We start from the raw sequence: 18,456 nt of genomic DNA, 5'->3' as shown, positions 1-18,456 counted from the left end.
TGCAGACTTGACATGGATATTTGTTGTGTGTCATTTTCATTCTTCATAACTTGATAAGAATGGCAGCAAAGCACTGGAGAATCCTGTTGGAAAAACCCAAATCCTGAATATATTTACAAGACATAAATCCTATGGTGATACCACTGAGGTTTCTTGAATCCAAAAGATAAATTAGCCCTCAGGGCTGCATGTGAAGGTAATCAAGTAGGTGAGGGGGTTGTGTATATTGGCAGAAAAATTACATTAAAAAGTAGGTATAGCATAAATCATAGAATAGTTTGGGTTGGAAGGCACCTTTAAAGGTCGTGTAGCTGGCTCTGTTCTATGTCACGGAGAGATGTAGGTACTCCAGATTCCTTCATCGGAATAAAATAGCAGCTGCAACGCAGCGTGTTAGTGATCAGGCAACGTGCAGTGGGGTCCACCTGCCCATCTGCTGAGATCCAGTTACCTTTGTGTGTGTTTGGTGGTATTGACTGTATCCCGTATTATCTTACTGGTTGTTATCTACTGTCAGAAGCGTATTGTGTCCTTCTTAATGAGGTAGTTATTTCATTTGCATACCACAACCACAGTTGTGTTCTCACCATTATTAAACATGGAATCATAGAATCGTAGAATGGGTTGGGTTGAAGGGTCTTAAAGGCCACCCAGTGCCACCCCCTGCCCTGGGCAGGGACACCTCCCACCAGCCCACGTTGCTCCAAGCCCCGTCCAACCTGGCCTTGAACCCCTCCAGGGATGGGGCAGCCACAGCTTCTCTGGGCACCCTGGCCCAGGGGCTCACCCCCCTCACAGCAAAGGATTTCTTCCCAATATCTCATCCCAATCTCCCTCTTCCAGTGTAAAACCCTTCCCCCTCGTCCCGTGGCTCCCCTCCCTGAGCCAGAGTCCCTCCCCAGCTTTCCTGGAGCCCCTTTAGGGACTGGAAGGGGCTGGAAGGTCTCCCCGGCGCCTTCTCTTCTCCAGGCTGAACCCCCCCAGCTCTCTCAGCCTGTCCCCACAGCAGAGGGGCTCCAGCCCTCCCAGCATCTCCCTGGCTCATCACACATTCAGTTCACACGTGTTGTAAATTTGAACGAGATTTGGAAATTCTCATGCCTGTATGTCCTCCCCATGCAAGTCCAGTCTGTGGGTGAGCTGTTGGAGCAAAACCGTTGGGCTGTGACTAGCTTAGGGTCGGCCGCCCACTTCAGTTGCTTCTTCAGAAGTTTTGCTGCTGCGTTTTGGGCAGTGGACTATGTGTTGTACAGCTTAATCCTTCTCGGATGGGGTTTTTGCCTTGCCCCGGGGTGGCAGCGTGCGTTGCTCTTGTATCAAAGTCGCTGCAGCCTGGCTTCTCCCTCATCCCTGCCTCGCTGATGCCCTGCCCTGGCCCTGCCCGCGCTGCCGGGAGCCCTGCAGGACCTTCCCCACGGTCAGTCACTGGGAGAGCAGCAGTGGGCGAGTCCCCTGGGCCGGCGGGTTTGGGCAGGAGGGTGAAAGCCAGCAGCTCCACAGGGCAGCGCTGCCCTGGCTCGGCCAGGGGCTGGGAGCGGAGCCCGTCTGCAGACCCTCTGTCGTGGTGCCGGGGGTGAAGAGGAGCCACTGGAGGATGCTTGCATGGCTGCGTAGGGACGCACAGAGGAACCCTCACAATGCCAGCATCCTCAAAGGACCAACATCTGTAAATCAGTGGGCAAGACAGTTTTTACTTTGGAATGATTTAGAAAAAAAAAAGTTGTGTGAGAAAACATCTGCCCAGCAGTACAAGTTTGTGATAGGCTGAAAATGTGCTAATATTTTGCCAGTATTGAAATGTAAGTGAGATGAGCTTAGTAACTGCAGTCCAAAGATAACTTGGTGTCAGTTCCAGCCGAAATAACGAAATGTTGATGGAGGATTAAGTTCATAGCAATTCAAAATCTCAGAATACAATTAATGCATTGAAAAAAGATCTAGTCAAACAAATCCAATTTCATTCTTTAAGGAAATTGTAATTTTGCTTGATAAAGGTAACTATACAAAGGTAGCAGCCGCTTGGGGGTACTTGATATCATTCTGTGTGATATTCAAGTTCAGGATTAGCACTGTAAAAAGTCAGTAGCACAAGTGCCACTGGCTAACTAAGCGATGATAAAAAGCAGCTGTCACTGCGGTCCTCACTGCGTAGACGTGTCTCTGTATTCTGCGTAGAGGTAGATGTATAGGGTGTCCTAGGGACCAATGTCAAGCTTGATGTGGTTACCCCACAGATCTGGGTGTAAATGTAAAATCATTGCTGATAAAGTCTGATTCACACGAAGTTTGGCAGAGAATACAACAATGTCAACTGCGTTGTCTAGGTCATTTGGTAAGTGGGGGTCCCATCAAAATACGCTCTAAGTCAGCCAAAGGACAAACATACAGGGACAAGGATTGCTTGCTAAGGAAGGACTCTCATGGAAAACAAAGCTTCCAAAGAAAATTTTTGAGTCTTTTGGTCAAGAAACCTAACAGCAATTCTCAGTGTGATGCTGTGGCACAACATGACCCTGTAATCCTTCAGTGTGCATCCTGACAAGTGGTGAGGTGGCTTCAGGAGTGGCTGGGGTGGAAGGGGTTGGTATTGGAGCAGCATGTGGGTGACTGTCGACGTAGGGCAGCAGAAATGATCTGAGAACAGCAGAGAAGATCCCTCAATGAGAGATTTAGAGCTCAGCCTGCTTAAAGGGGAGTCGGCTTGAGATCACCTGAGAACCGTCCTGGGGAAAACCATTCTGTTATTAGAAAGATCCCTAATTAATTGGGAAGAAGCAGAGCAAAATCCAAACCTTCTGGAAGCTGTAGCCAGACAGATTCATATGAAAAACTTGTCATAATTTCTTTAGTGAGGAAAGCAATTAACTGTTAGAGCAAATTATGATGGAGAGCAGTGCATTCTGTATCTGTTGTTGTTTTCAGATCTAGACTGAGTGTCTTCATGAAAGCTGATGTTTACTGGAGCTGCTCGAGAGCGGTTTGATGCTGAGTGGGTTTTGTTCATCTCATATCTGACATTCTTCCCTCTTGCAGTTCCGGTACAAAAGGCGTGTGTACACCCAGACTCTGCTGGATGACAAGCAGTTTGCCAAGCTCCATACAAAGGTAAGGCTGGAGTCTAGCTGGGCAACCTCAAAGCCCGAGTAGCACGTTCAGCACTGATGGTGGCCTATCACAGAGACGATACCAGGTTTTGGGATGTTTCAGTCCTCTGTGCTTGCCAGACTGCAAAGCACTCCCGAGGAATGGATGGTGCTTGCCAAAGCCTGAGATGGTTTATGTGGGGGTGCAAGCTGAAGAACCCCATCGAGCCATGGGAGGGTGCCTACCCAGGGATAGACTTGCACTGCTTACACGTGCTTGCAGGCAGGTGTGTGGTTGGACTAGGCTCTACGGGAGAGCTCCGGGTCAGGTTTCTGTAGGGTGGTGAGGCAGAGGAACACGTGATGGGCTGGCTGAAGAGAAGCTTTATTCTTTGGCATGGAGGAGTCGCTAAATGCCTGGTGAGCACAATGGTGTGCATTGAGGAGCGCGCCTTCCCTTCCCCCAGCGGCAGGCTGCAGCACGCCTCCGCCTTGCACACGGGCTCACTGCCTTGTCTCCGGCTTTAACCCATGTGTTTGGGTGAGGATGTCGCTGGTAGGATCCATGTGTGAAGTGGAAAGCACACTTGGTCTACTGCAGCCCCCATGTGTCGCGGGCAGTGATCAAGGCATGTGTCAAGATTAATGGTGCAGCAACTGAATGGGCCGTATGGGTGTTTGGAGAAGAGGGAGTGTGGTGGGAGTGGTGCTTTTGCACGCATGGGTGTTTCCTGGGAGGAGAGATGCGCCACCAAAACTACCGGGCTCTGTGGCCAGGGACACCCCAGCTGGCACAGCCAGGGGATCAGGGATGCTAATGGTGACCAGGCCTTGGGCACGTTGGCTGGATACCCTCTTGCATTGCTCTTTCCCTGGACAGCTGCGGTGGTCCCATGAAGTCACTTCTTGCCTAAGAAATTAAGACCAATGATTGTGGAGAGTTCTGGGACCATCAGAATATTTGTGCTGCTACTAATAATTGTGCCTTGAGATGGCGTGTGGCACCGTGGGGACTTTGATGGTTCCTGGGAGGCCGGGGCCGGCGGCACGTGAGAACTGTGAGATGGGAGGAAGGAGGTGGGCTCCAGCAGCATGGTGGCCATTGCACAGCTGGGTGGCTGCATGCACTGGGCAGCATTCGAACTGCTGGGTGGCATGAGGACACCCTCAGCCCCCACCAAACTCGTTTTCTGGGAGAGTCCATGCGGAAGAGCTGGGGCAGGGAGCGGTGGCATGGAGAGGCTCGTGGGGATGGCCAGTGTCTAGAGGGCACTGTGCTGGGTAAGGCCATGCAGAGAGGCTTCCGGGCTTCTTGTTTAGGAAGGACGTGGGACTGGATGGGACCTCAGGGCTCCCTGCTAGCTCTCTTGTTGCTATGTGTCACAAACTCCCTTGGAAAACCCCTGTGCAGAGTGACTGCTTCCCGCCGAGGGCTGGGCAGCCCCTTGGCTGTTTTCCTTTTGCCCCTGATGGGACGCACGCCGTTGTCTGCCTCGACCCTTCTTGGCTGCTCTTGCCTGGCAGCGGCAGCTCCAAGACACGTGCAGGAGGTGCCCAGAGCTGGGCAACCACCCGAGCACGGTGCCTCCTCCTCAGCCCCTGTCAGCCCGCATCGCCGTTGGGCACAGGTCGCCTGTGCATGGCTCCTGCCATGGGTCTGCAGGGTGGTGCTTTGCTTTTGGCCACATCTACTCTGCAAGAGGCAGGGAGGCAAGGGGTGTAAATTTTCAGTGAAGAGGTACAACAGCAAGAGCTGAGCTAGGTGGAGCCACAGTTGTAAAGCAGAAGGGAAGAAAACCTTCTCCCAAGGGCTTGACCTACCTCAAAGGTGAAAATCTTCTTGGGAAGAAGCAGATCTTCTGTCTTCTGTTTGCAGAGCTGCAGGAACAAGAAACAAAATGCTGTTAAGGTTTGGGTTTGACTCACGAAGATTAAAGTCACGAGGCTTCTATCTGGTGGCACAAGAATATCCAGGCAGCAAATCTGGAAGGCTCTTAGCATCTTCCTGGCACCAGGAAGCGTGAATCATGGTCCTCCTGAGCCTTGCCAGCGAGAGACCGTGCCTGCCGGAGGGAGGGCTGAAGGCGCCTGCCACAGGGAGACCTGAGCGGCAGCATCTGAAGACTTCCCCTATGAGCATGTAGTACCCATAAATGCACTTTATTAAATATTCACTTAATCTCCATGCTTTAATTTCTACTTAAAAAACAAATCTCCTTCATGTTGTTTCTTTATTTTTAAATCATCCCTTGCTGCTAAAATATGGCATCTGCGTGAGATCCTGCAGCTCCACTCCCTTTTGCCTCCATCAAGAGGATGCTGATGAGCGTTTCCTTTGGCTGGTGTTTTCCCACAGCCCATGGGCACCGCGGGCTGTGGTGCCTGTGGGGGTGGAAGAGGAGCCCTCGTCCTGCCCCGGGGCAGGGGTGCGATGCAAGGGGGGCAGCGGAGGCAGCTGCAGGGGGTAGCACTAGGAGGGGTGCAAGGGGGAGACATGCTTGTGCCGGCCACTCGTTGGAGTGATGCTGGCGCTGAGAGCCGGCGTCATCGTGACTTACCCGCCCGGCACAGATCGAGGCTGTTTCGCTGGGAGAGGGTGAGAGCGGAGCGTGCATCTGCAGCTTCCCGGCAGCTGGCTTGAGGGTGAGAAGGGGACGGAGAACGGCAGGACATGGGCTCCTCTCTGGGACGGTGGCTGGCTGAGCAGAGGGAAAACCGGCAAGCTGCTGGGGACCGCGGACCCCAAGCGAAGAGCACGGTACTGCCTGCTTCTGCCCTGTCTGCTGTGCCGCCTGCGCTGCGGCCGTGCCAGGCGAGGGGCTGCGGGAGGACAGTCCTCCTGCTGTGCCACCGACCCCGCGGAGGGACGCTGCGGGGGCTGCAGCAGGGCAGGGCTGGGCGGGGGGTTCATGCCTCATGCTGAACGCGCAGTCAGGAGGTGTCTGGGCCAACGCAGGGAACGGCTGGCTCCTCCGCCGCTGCAGGCGTGTACAGGTGTGCGTGTCAGGTTGGCTGCCGCGTGAGTTTCCGCTTTTGTCTGTGCATTTAGGGGTTGGTGTTTTCTTCTGGGAAAGCAGATGCAGGGAGGGGATGTCTCTGTGGCGTGGTGCAGACCGTACGTATCGCTCGAGGCGTGACGCTTCCCTGTTATTTGTAGTGATGCCTAATTGCTTGGGCGGTGAAATACCGTTTTTTTTCTGAGATGCAGTAATTTAAAGGATTGTGAAGGACTAGCTTTACATCTAACAGGATGGTGGGACCACTCCTGAGGTTGTGGTATGTGTGAAATCTTTAGGCGTGTGGCTAATGAGAGCAAAGTATCAAAATGCTCAGAGTTTAGTGTCTGACTTTTAGTGGCGGGATACACTACTTGAATCTTTTAATGGCCTTGAAACATGATTCTTAACTGCCATTAAGAAAGAAAAATAAGAAAAATAAAAATAAAAATAACTCCTTTTTTGAGTGCCAGTGGACTTGTTTTAAGAAGCGGGGAAATTGATTTCTTGTATTGCTAGCAATAACAAAGTGACTTGCTAAAATCAGTCAATCAGCCTCAGTCCCTTGTGCATCTTGGGATCCACAGGCAGTGACATTTCTTACAGATGTTTTTCCCACTGAATTGCAGTAGACCATTTAGAAATGGGAGTGCAAAAAATGCATGTTGGAAAAGGGCAATCGCATTGTGATTGTAAACGAAAATCTTTGCAGAAAAAACTTGGCATTTACCAAAATGTCCACAAAGGACATTGTGCTAGCAGGAGTCTTGGGATATTACCACCTTTAAGGGGAAAGAAGCAACACACTTAAAACACACTTAGAGTAATTATTAGGAGCAGATATGCCATTACTGTTGTAGATGACTGACATTAGCGTAGAGCTGGAAGCACTGGCCGCGGACGTCGATCCTCTCGTGCTGCTAACGGTACAGTTACAGAGGAGCAGCAGCCCTGGCGTGGGCCTGGGGCGGTGCAGGCGGGGGCTGCAGGGAACGCCGAGCACCACGAGGTAATGAGAAGATGTCAGCATGGTGGATGACACCCGTGGCAGGTCCACGGTGTGACTGTCACCACCATTTCTGTTGGGGTTAGCACATGAGGGGTGGCTGTAGCGGGGAGGGGACAGTGGCACTGCTTGGTGGAGCAGCAGGACATGGGGGACACCTTCGCTCGAGGTGCACATGGGTGAGGGGAGTGAACACCATGGCCATGGTGATGCCGGGAGGAGGAGAGGAGCTGATGCAAGCTGTGAAGGACCTTGTGAAGAGACGGGCTGCTGCAGCTGGATGCGTGAGTGGCCACGGGTGCTGGTGCAGCGCGTGGAGGCGGCATGTGAGGGGGGGCTGCACCCACCTTCGGGACGGAGGGCTTGTGTGCGCCCAGACCAGAGGAGGGCTTTGCGTTAACGGTGGCTGAAGGCGATCAAGGCTGGAGCGAGGATTTCAGACCTGAGGGTGGAGAACAGGGCAGTGTCTTGCTGTTTGCTGGTTTGCACTGCCGTCAGTGCCATCTGCATCCTGGGACCCCCTCTACAGCAAGAAACACATCGGACCCCATCAACTGGTGTATCAAAGCTGGGCATGAGCGAGGCCCGTCCTGCCTCTGCTGCAGGAGGCCTCTCGCTTGTCTCTGACTTCTCCTGCCTAGACAAACTAATGGGCGAAGGGCAGGACGTCAGGATCTAACAGCTGAGGGCGTGTGAAGGTGGCCCTGGGTGACTGCAGCCCTCCTGGCCCACCATCCCCCTCTGGTAACAGCAGACCTGGATTTTAGTGTGTCTTAGGAGAGAACTGGAAGGGTAAAGGTGAGAAAACTGGTGGGTTGAGATAAAGACAGTTTAACAGGTAAAGCAAAAGCTCCACACGCAAGCAAAGCAAACTCCGGAATTCATCCACTGCTTCCCGTGGCAGGCAGGCGTTCAGCCATCCCCAGGACAGCTGGGCTCCATCACGCATGACGGTGATTTGGGAAGACAAACACCATCACTCCAAACATCCCCCCTTCCTCCTCCTTCCCCAGCTGAGCATGGCGCACTGCGGTCTGGGACATCCCTTAGTCAGCTGGGGTCAGCTCTCCCGGCTGTGTGCCCCCCCAGCCCCTCGCTGGCAGGGGGTGAGGAGCAGAGCAGCCCTTGGGGCTGTGCAGGCGCTGCTCGGCGCTGGCTAACACACCTCTGTGTTACCGTCGCTGTTTCCAGCACAGACCCCAAACAGAGCCCCCTACCAGCTACTGTGAAGAAACACGGCTCTATCCCGGCCAAAGCCGGTGCTTCCCAACAGCGTCCCACGGCCTCCGTCCTGCGCGTGTTGGAGGTGCTCCAGGCCGGTGTGGAGATGCACTGAGCCAGCCTCTGAGGCAGCCGTTAAACATTGTCACGGTGTGTCATGAAATTGATTATTTGACGTTTCTGTGGCAATCAATGCGGTGTCCATTTGCTGCTGCCTAATGGCGTGTGCGAGAGCTTGTCCAACGGCCGGCACGAGGGAGGAGGTTGGTCTCCCCAGCTTCTTCCAGGGCCTGTGACCCCGCGGCAGCCACCATGCTCTGGAAAGCGGGTGTTTTGTCTTAATTACGGCTGCTGTTTGGAACAAACTGGACCCCAAGAAAGGATTAGTCTTTCTTTGCTACTGAAATTGCTGGAAACATCATCATGCGCTTGGCGTGAAGGGGACGTGCTGTCTCTCCGCTCGTGCCAAGCGCCCGGGCCCAGTGCCTGCGGCTGCTCCCCCAGCACCCAGCCTGCAGTGAGCAGCCAGTGGCAGAATAATGTCTCTGCAGGAAGAATACCTCATTTGTTTTCTTTCATTTTGATTCAAGAGAGAGAAGCTTGTTCCCTCGCACCAGTTTCCTCTCAATGAGCATTTCTTTTCTGGAGGGTGTTGATTTTTCTTGCAGTTTGGTGCTGGTGGAGGATGATGGACTGTGGCAGGGCGGCTGCCAGCTGGACGGCAGAGCTAGGCCCCATCCCCGGGTGCTCTCCAGTGTCAATGTCCTTCTCACACTTGTGAGCAAACAGAAGTCTCTCAAACTTGCTCAGGAGTCATCTGCTGAGGCGGGCGTTCCAGGTGGCGAGATGTGAACAGAGCTAAAGCACCAGAGGTGCCCCCCGGGCAGTTGCCCCGGTGGCTGCAGGCCAAGGGGTGAGGGCAGACCCAGGCTTTGGTTCCTGCCTCTTCTCACGGGATCCTCCTCCTCGGGGAGCAGTGCAGCCTTACCTGCAAGAGGGAAGGTCCCAAAGACAGGGATCGCTTCCCAGAGGGTTTCCTGGTAGCAGGCGGGAGGCGGAGGTGCGAGCTCAGCTCTGCCGCAGTTCCCTTAATCACCTCGTTGGCCCCAGTGTGGGGCAAGAGGGGTCCCGGCAGCCCCCGGCCCGGGCTGTGCCTCCGGGGCAAGGAGAGACTTTAAACACCCCTTAAAAGAGCCACGGGGAGTCTTACTCGGGTCTTTGGTTTCGTTTGTGTGAGTTCTTGTTGGGGTTTTTTCCTCCCCAGAGAAAGCTTGCTTCGCTCTGGTTAGCATAGCCATTCAGACATATCGATTTGCAAATTGCCATAGTCTTCACACTAAATACGGTGCTTTCGCTCACGGGAAGATCCATTATGAATGTTTGTTTAAGCAGTCGGATAGGTTTGTATAAATACATTTAGGTTTTAATTTTTGCATATAGAAAATGGGATGCGATGCCTTTACTGGCTTCTGATTATTTTTTTATTCTTTTGATTTCTATCAAACTGCATTTGGATGAAAGATGAAATTCAATTAAAATTAAAGCAAAATAACATTTAAAATTGTGTCTTTATCACTTAAATAAATGTTGCTTTGAATGTACTGGACACAGAAGACAAAAAGTAAACTTATCAGTACATATCTTTTGTATTTAAAGCTGACTGATCTTTTAAACAAAGGGAGATTTGGTTTGTATGAGTGGTTCTCATCACAAATTCTCAAAGGTATTTAAGTGCCAGAAAATAAGTAAGTATCTAGTGAGATTTCAAAATTGCTTAAGCGGTTTAGGCATCTGCTTAGCTCCCCTTCATTTCAGTGGGAGTCTGACATTTGCTCTCTCTCTTCATGTCTAGTCACCTTAATACATTTGAAAACCTGGCCCCAAATCCCTCAAGTTCTTAGAATAATGAGATCTCATTCCTTTCCCACCAGGGTTTTATTCATAGATTGGGGGAGGAAAACAAGCTTCCTTACTTTCTCAGTTCTCAAATCTCCTTTCAGCTTTGAGTGAATCAGTCCAAATAACAAGGAAAATATTCCGTGTTTCTAGCTAAATTGAAATGGAAAACAATCAGATAGGAAAGCTTTTCTATGCAGTGTAAGCTGAAAAACCGACATGGAAGAATGTAAATACCAGCGTTGGCTTCATTGTGAAAAGTGGATATAATGTGCCCAGCAAGGGACATGGCTGTGACACATTTGTAGTGTTTGAGTTGATTTCAAAAGCTAAGTATGTTTTGCTTCTGATTCTGAATGATTCAGAAAAAGCATGCTTGAATTCATGTCTGTTGGCAGAAGGGCCATTTAACCAATACATTTTTATAAATGCTTGTAAATACAGACGTCCGCATCAGCTGTCATGCTGCAAACTCAGGTTAACCAGGTGCATTTTGAAGACGGGAGACACCTTTAGTGTAACTGAAATCTTATGTCAGTGAAAACGTTAAAGCTGGGATCGGGTTGTTGTTGGCTTGGCACAGCCCCGTGTGCCGCAGTGCCGGGGGCTGCTGCAGTGACCATGGTGGTGCCCGGGTGGGGACCAGGTCCCCGAGAGCTCCTGTGTCCCCACTGCGAGGAGGGGGCTGGTGGGGATGGCCGTGCCATGGGGGGGATGGCCATGCCGCTTGGGCTGCACCACACAGCGCTGTTCTGGTTTCAGTTAAGCTCTTTGGTCAGACTCGTGCCATGCTTAGTGTTGATTCAAACGTTGTCTACCCAGACTTTCGAAAAGCATTTGACACTGTCCCCCATAGAATTCTCATGGAAAAACTGGCGGCTCATGGCCTGGATGAGCATACGATCTGCTGGATCAAGCACTGGCTGGATGGGTGGTCCCAAAGAGTGGTGGTCAATGGAGTTAAATCCAGCTGGCGGCCGGTCACAAGTGGTGTCCCTCAGGGCTCGGTGTTGGGACCATTTCTGTTTAACATCTTTATTGATGACCTTGATAAGGACATAGAGTGTATCATCAGCAAGTTCACAGATGACATGAAGCCAAGCGGGAGCGTTGATCTCCATGAGGACAGGGAGGCTCTACAGAGAGACTTGGATAGATTGGACCGATGGGCCAATGCTAACGGTATGAGCTTCAACAAGGCCAAGTGCCAGGTCCTGCACTTGGGCCACAACAACCCCATGCATCGCTCCAGGCTTGGGGCAGTGTGGCTGGAGAGCTGCCCGGCAGAAAAGGACCTGGGGGTTCTAATTGACAAGCGGCTGAACATGAGCCAGCAGTGTGCCCAGGTGGCCAAGAGGGCCAATGCCATCCTGGCTTATATTAGAACTAGTGTGACCAGCAGAAGGAGGGAGGTGATTGTCCCCCTGTACTCAGCACTGGGGAGGCCACACCTGGAGTATCGTGTCCAGTTCTGGGCACCTCAATATGAGAGAGACATCGAGGTGCTGGAGCGAGTGCAGAGGAGGGCAACGAAGCTGGTGAAGGGCCTGGAGAATAAATCTGATGAGGAGTGATTGAGGGAGCTGGGACTGTTTAGTTTGAGGAAGAGGAGGCTGAGGGGAGACCTCATCACTCTCTACAATGACTTGAAAGGCCATTGTAGAGAGGTTGGTGCTGGTCTCTTCTCACAGGTAATTAGCGATAGAACAAGAGGGAATGGGTTCAAGCTGCAGCAGGGGAGGTTTAGGCTGGACATTAGGAAAAAATTCTTCCCAGAAAGAGTGGTCAGACACTGGAATAGGCTGCCCAGGGAGGTGGTGGAGTCACCATCCCTGAATGTGTTTAAGACTTGTTTAGATGTGGTGTTAAGGGATATGGTGTAAGGGAGAACTCTGCAGAGTGAGGTTGATGGTTGGACTTGATGATCCCAAGGGTCTTTTCCAACCTAAACGATTCTATGATTCTATAATTCTATTGAGTTCCTCGGGCCTGGCTGCACTGGTCTCCTGGGAATGGGCTGAAACAGCAGATGGGGGACTGTCAAGGGGAGACCACGCACCCCCTGTGTCGGCAGGTGCCTCGGCAGAGCTGGGGTTCCTCAATGGAGCGTCCCCAGTCCTGCCGCAGCTGCTGCCACTGACCCTGAAGGACGCCCAGGAGGAGCAGGGAGCTTGACAGGACGTTGCGGTTCTCCAGTTGTTGAGCTGCAAAGGCAAGATACATGAGAGCCCTCCAAGAAAGAGAGTCCCTGCATCTTGACGGAATAGTTTCAAGTGTATAGTGACCAGGATGTCTGAATTAGCAATTTCTTGTTCTTTTACGCAATCCAAGTTCTGTCATTTCCCAAATCTGGCTATTGATGTAGCACTGTAGAGGTATCTGGGAAGTAGCAGGCTGCCTCCCCAGAATCTGTGTATGGAAATGGCAGTCTCTCCCTCTCTCTCTGTGGTCATAGAAATATTGAATGAAACAACGTATTTTTCTCTAGCTTTATTCTATAAAACAGCTTAATTGAGCTAACTATATACCTCTCTGTTGGTAAAGAATAAGAAACTGAAAACTGTCTGACAATGGGAAGCGTTGGGCTGCTCCGCTTGCACACGCTGCTGCTCCCCATGCCTGCAGTCGAGTTGCTGTGGTCCCTCTGCTTGCTGCTGTGGCACCCAAATGCGTGTTCCAAACCCGCTGTCTTTTGGCAGTGAAACGCATACGGTGACCCCACTCCTGGCTGCTCGGCCATGTCCTGCCACAGCCCCCTGCCTCCGCTGCACTAACACAGCTCTTCGTAAGGCCGGGTGGTAAACCTGATCAGAGGCACCATCTAGGTTGTGATCTTCGTTTTTCTTTTTGCTTATTTTGGTCTCTTTCCTTCTTGTGCCTTATTTCATGTAGTTTGTAAGTGGAGCAAGGCTGCCACCGAAATCCTGGGCAGGGGATTCTTGTAACACCGTTAACATTATAACTCTGGTAATAGTCTTTTACATTGTCTATATTCTTGGTTTTCTTAGGCTTTTTTGTTGTCCCCTCAGGTCTAGGACCAAACCCGGAGGAGCAGAACTGGGCAAGGGAGGCGCAGAAGTCATTGTGCTGCTGTCCTACCCCCTCCCCATAGCGTTAAGTTTGTGGATTGCAGCAACCTCTTTACATGGGCACTGAGCTGGTCTGGAGCATGCTACAGAGCAGGTCGTCCGCTACAAACTGATGGAAAGAGAACATTTTTCTATGTGAAAATTAACTGGTTAAGTCTCTGAACTTTATCAGTAATTTTTGAAGTATTGCTGTGGATTTGGTCCGAGACCTTGGATAGGTGAACCTTCTTTGTTCTTCATCTGGAAATGCAGGGTAGTAATTGATTTCCCCCAAAGGGAAATTCCATGCGTAGACCCGTTAATGCCTGTGTGGTGCACGGGACCGTGATGACGCATCTACAGCAGGAGAACACATCCCGGTATTGAGGATACCTCTCTCTGCATCCTCCTTTCGCTTGTGTACTTTCTCTTCAGTTTCCTTTCTAAATTCAAAAAGTACCATTAAAAGTTGACAGAGTGCATTGACTTCCTACTGTCAAAAAATGTTTTAAATTCCTGAGCAGCTAGAATAGTGGAGACATAAACCAGCATGCTGCTGCTGGACGCTGATGGTCTGGGTAGGATGCATTTCTGGGGTGTAAATGAGAGTCACTGGCAGACCCTCAGGAGCAGAAGTTGGGGTTGGTGCCTGGGCTGTGTCTGAGAGCAGCACAGAAGCGAGACTGCCGCCAGCCGCCGTGGCGTGGCAGAGGTACGGCATTTGCCTCTGCCGGGAGCGCACCCAAGTGCCGCTCTGTCCCTGGAGGCCCCGTGAAGGCTGCTGGCGCAGGGACCTGTGTGGGCAGAGGCTGTCAGCATCGAGGGGTTGGGACATGTGGTGGGGGTCCCTTCTTTGGCTCATGCCTCCATGTGTTCCCCGAGCGCTGGCGTGGTTTTTGGTGGGACTGGCAGTGCTATTCTTCGTCATGGGTTTAGCGGGGCCACGTGGAGTATCATCGGTTGGGTTGGGTTAGCATTGTCTGCTGAACGGCTGCTGGCAGCAGATGAAGCATGTAGGCAAACGGGAGTGGAAGGAACAGGGTTAAACCTGCGCAATCGGGTGATGGTTGGGAAGATGCATTTTGGGATGGCATCCTGGAGGCGGTTGCTGGAGTTGTCAAGTCCCGTCTGTGCTATTGCTGGCAGGCAGCTGTGATTTCCTTCAGTGTTTCTGTACTTGTGCAGTAGCTGAAGCGATACTGAGCGGGAGGTGGATTTTGCTTTCAGTTACTTGTGAGGCGAGAGGGGATTTGGGGGAGAAGTAACACCAGGCAGTGCTTGTGCCCTGCTGCAGCTGATGCCAGTTGCCGTTTCAAGAGCGTTGGTGCTGTGGGAATCTGCATGTAGACTTTTCCAGCACCTGCCGGTGCGGGTGACCCATCACTTGTTTTACCCTCAGAGTGGTTTCTCCTTGCTCGTGCACACTGTCCTGCGGTTGTCTTGTGTCTGTCCCGGCAGCCTGGGCTGGTGCGGTCTTGAGGGATGCGAGGGATCACCTGGGGATGGGCAGGGTGGTCGGGACGGGGAGGGGGCCATGCTCCGCACCAAGGGATCAGCTGTGGCGTTAGCAGTCCTCGGTGAATCCCTGCTCTTTTTGGCTCTTGCCTTACGGCACCCTTCTCCCTGGGGCATGAAGGGGAGTGAACCTTGTAACTGAATTGCGCGTTTGTGGCTTTGTGCATTATCTTGTGCGTTCCTGTGGCATCGGCATCGCTGCAGGCATCTGCTTATCGCTGCAGACAGCAGAGCGAGCAGGTTGAGTACTGGTGTGGATGCTGTGGAGCTGCGTTACTGTAGGGTTTTGCCTGAGCTACTTAGCTCTGCTGGGATGGAGTAGTGTTGCAGGGGGTGGTGCACAAAGATGGCTATACAATTTTAAATACGTGACCTGGCTCGTTCATGGCATGGCTCCATGGCGCTGATCTTAGAAAAAATGTGCGATATGTTTTGGGTTGGGTTCTGCAGACTCACCACACTGAATTTGCTGTAAATTGGGTTCCCAGCCCAGCATCAATTTGTCTCAGCCTTGGAAAGTTTCATCTTGGTGATATTTTCTGTCTGACTTCTTACTACGGTCTCCTCAGCGTGTCAGAGAAATAGCACAGATGAACTTTGTGGGTCCCAAGTTTTGGGATTTGCAGGCTCCTCTGTAGAACTGGTTCTAAAAGTATTAAGTTTTCCCCTTAGAAAATTACATTTTGACAAAATCAAAATATTAGGCAAAATAATATGTGACAAAATTTGGTTTAGGAAGCCTTTGAAAGGAGTTGGACATGTTTCGACATCCTGTTTGGTATTTTTCAGAATACTTTTTTTCTATTTTCCAACTGGAAATCTTCAAAATGAAATTTGAAGTGAATCACCTTGGAAGTAATTTTGCTTCATAAAAAAAAATATTTTTTCTATATCAAATTAGGGGAAAATGTTGAAAATTGAGGGTTTTTTTCTGGGTTGAAAATCTGCTTTGCTCAGACATGTTCAGCGAGCTGTGCAGAGGTTCACAGGAGCAAGAACAGTTCCCTGACTGTTGGACGCAGCTTGACCAATTTGTTAGAGCTTTTCCCAGAGACTTCCCTCAGCTAATTGCACAATTTCTGCTGTGTCAGACACTTTCTAGAGTGCTTTCCCTGAAAACGGCTACTGCAAGGTTTGATGAAAATAAACTCAAAAAAACCCATGCAACCTGCAATCAAGGGTCTGAAAATCTGGACTGGAAATGTGCGTGAGATGGGTGTTTTCAAACCGTAGTCTGCCCAAGTGTTGCCTGCCTGCCTGGCAGAGCTGCAATCTCTAGAGTCTAGAAATTAATAAAATAATGTATTCATCAAGTATAGCTATCCAAAGAGAAAAAAGGGAAAAAGCCAACCAGGCGGGCTTAAAGGAGAGTCTTTTGAGCACTCAGTCCCCTCAGGAGAACAAGTTTTGGTCATTGGCCAAAGACAGAAAATTACACCAAGAATAAGGCACAGTTTTGCAGCAGACAGCGTGGCAGCTGTACCCATTGCACCATACGACAATAGTCGGTGCTTGGGTAGGCTGGTCTTTCCTCAGAAGCGTTTAAGTTCAGCTGGCAGGGGGGTGATATGCCCTTCAAATGAGTTTGCGACACAGCACAACGTGCACGCCGTTGCGGTGAGACGCGGGTGACCCTCGGGCAGTATGGCTTGCCGTGGCTGGGATGCTGCTCAGCACCTCCCACAGCCAGCGCCGTGCTGCGGCAAGTGGGTGACGTTACGTGTCTGTGGATGTGTCCGTGTCACAGGCACGTGCAAGGTGTGTGTACGAACAGAAAGTGCCTTAGCAGGGGACTTGCGGTGGGGCAGAGGGTGGTGGATGACAGCCCCCAGCGGTTTCCAAGGGGTGATCCAGCAATCCCAGTCTTGAGGAGAGGGACGGAAGGACCATGTCCCATGTAGTTTTGCGTCATATTTCTAACACGGTCTGGGAATGAATGTGTGCCCTGGCCTCTGGTGGGTGCTGCCGTGTTATTCTTGTTGATTGCCTTGGGTCTCTCGAATGGGGATATTCCTCTGGTGGCTTCTTTCTTCATATTGGGGTGTTAACACTGTGTATTGTGTGTTTTCCTGGGGTGTCATGGCTGCAGGCAAATCTGAAGAAGTTCATGGAGTACGTGCAGATGCTAAATGCGGAGAAGGTCTGCAGACTGCTGGAGAAGGGACTGGACCCCAACTTTCACGATCCGGATACTGGAGGTGAGACTGGCTTCTCCAGAGAGGGGAGGGTGGCGGAGCAGGGTTTGGGGAGAGAGTGTCCAGAGGACACAGTGGGAATCTGGGGGAGTGGTTGTTTTTGGGGAGATGTAGCAAATTATATTTTGTCTGAAATGTGAGGTTTGGAAGAGAGGAATGTAAGCTGAATTTGTCAGTAACGTGTCTTCTTATGATGCTTTGGGACTTGGGAGCATGCAGTTACAGAAGGCTCTTGGGAGAGTCTGGGAATACAGCATAAAATGAAAGAGCGGTGGGGCCAGGCAGCTTTCGGTGGCGTTCTGGGGAGGATGAGGCTCTCTGTGAGACTGGCAAGTTGGGCGAATGCAAATTGCTGCCTGAGGATCTCTTCATGAAGCAGTCAGGACGCTTAAGTCTTTTGGGGATCAGGAAAATCAAATCTTAGCCGCTGGTTTCCTCAATTTATTTTTTTTTTCTCTTCTTTTCTTTTTTTTTTTTCCTGTCTATGTGAGCAAAATTCACCCCAGTAGGTCTGGTCACTGGAGTGCTGGCTGGTGGGCTCTCTGCAGGCTCCTGGCTGTAAGAAGTGAGATCACACTCCAGCACGTCTTCCTTACTGATGGGGCAGCGAGGGAGGGTTTCTCCCCTTTTCCCCCCACTGTGAAGTCTCACAGTCTTGTTCTGAGAGAGGAGTTACTGCTTTAGTTGTTCCTCTTTTCAAGTAATGCAGTTTATTAGTATTTATTATAGAGTTGGACTTCTGTGTGTGAATCATGGGCACATTTCCAACCCATGAGGAGACTCCAATCTGATGATTAATTTCCTGTGTTTCTGGTTCAGTTGGATGGTTTTTCAGGTTGTTTCTGAAACACTGGCTACCTCTGCACTTGGAAATTTGGTGGGTCCAGACCATTTTTCAGCACCGACATCAGGTGGCAGAGCGTGACGTCGGTCACGCTATTAAACCTCTCTTGTCCTCTCAGATAGCGTGGCTGCATCTGACCCGCCCTGTGGGAACGGCCTCTGCCAGCTCCTGAACGGGGAAGGTGAGAGCTGGTGCAGCCAAACTCTGGCGAGAACCATTTGAACAGCGTCCAGGAATGTTTATACTGTTTGGTTTGCTGGCGTAGCCCCTCCGTCTGAACCTGCCAGTGTCCTGATGAACAACTGCTCATATGAAAAATAGCTGATAGCATGCGAGCGCGGTCACAGTCTGCCCTGGAGCATGTCCAAATAGCGCAGCTCCACGAGGTTTTCATTTGTGACCAAGAGCTTACAAGCATTTTGAGGGATCTTTCCTTATAAAGAAAGTCCTCTCATAAAGAAAGTCTGATTCAGCTTTCCAGAGTGTATTATATTGCAGAGCTGCTTGAAAAGATGCTGTGAGAGTTTTGGATCTGCTATGGGTTGAACCCAGATGTTATTTCACAGAAGGGTAGAGACTTACAGGAGCAGGCTCTTGAGTACTGAAAAGACTCTTAAATGCAGAGGGGAAAG

The 18,456-nt window shown here is 51.1% G+C and overlaps 1 protein-coding gene across 4 annotated transcripts in view; it reads left to right on the top strand.

Moving 5' to 3' along the window:
* Positions 1-18,456, top strand: part of SHANK3 (SH3 and multiple ankyrin repeat domains 3) — a 383,847-nt gene that overhangs the window by 64,480 nt on the left and 300,911 nt on the right. For all 4 annotated transcript variants that reach the window (XM_054200170.1, XM_054200186.1, XM_054200177.1 and 1 more), the window contains 2 exons: positions 3,034-3,105; positions 16,875-16,983. In XM_054200170.1, the coding sequence (XP_054056145.1) occupies positions 3,034-3,105; positions 16,875-16,983 (181 nt within the window). The remainder of the gene's footprint in view (positions 1-3,033; positions 3,106-16,874; positions 16,984-18,456) is intronic.

Source organism: Rissa tridactyla, chromosome 1, assembly GCF_028500815.1.
Source record: "Rissa tridactyla isolate bRisTri1 chromosome 1, bRisTri1.patW.cur.20221130, whole genome shotgun sequence".
Taxonomy (NCBI): domain Eukaryota; kingdom Metazoa; phylum Chordata; class Aves; order Charadriiformes; family Laridae; genus Rissa; species Rissa tridactyla.
This window is presented reverse-complemented; position numbering and strand designations above follow the sequence as displayed.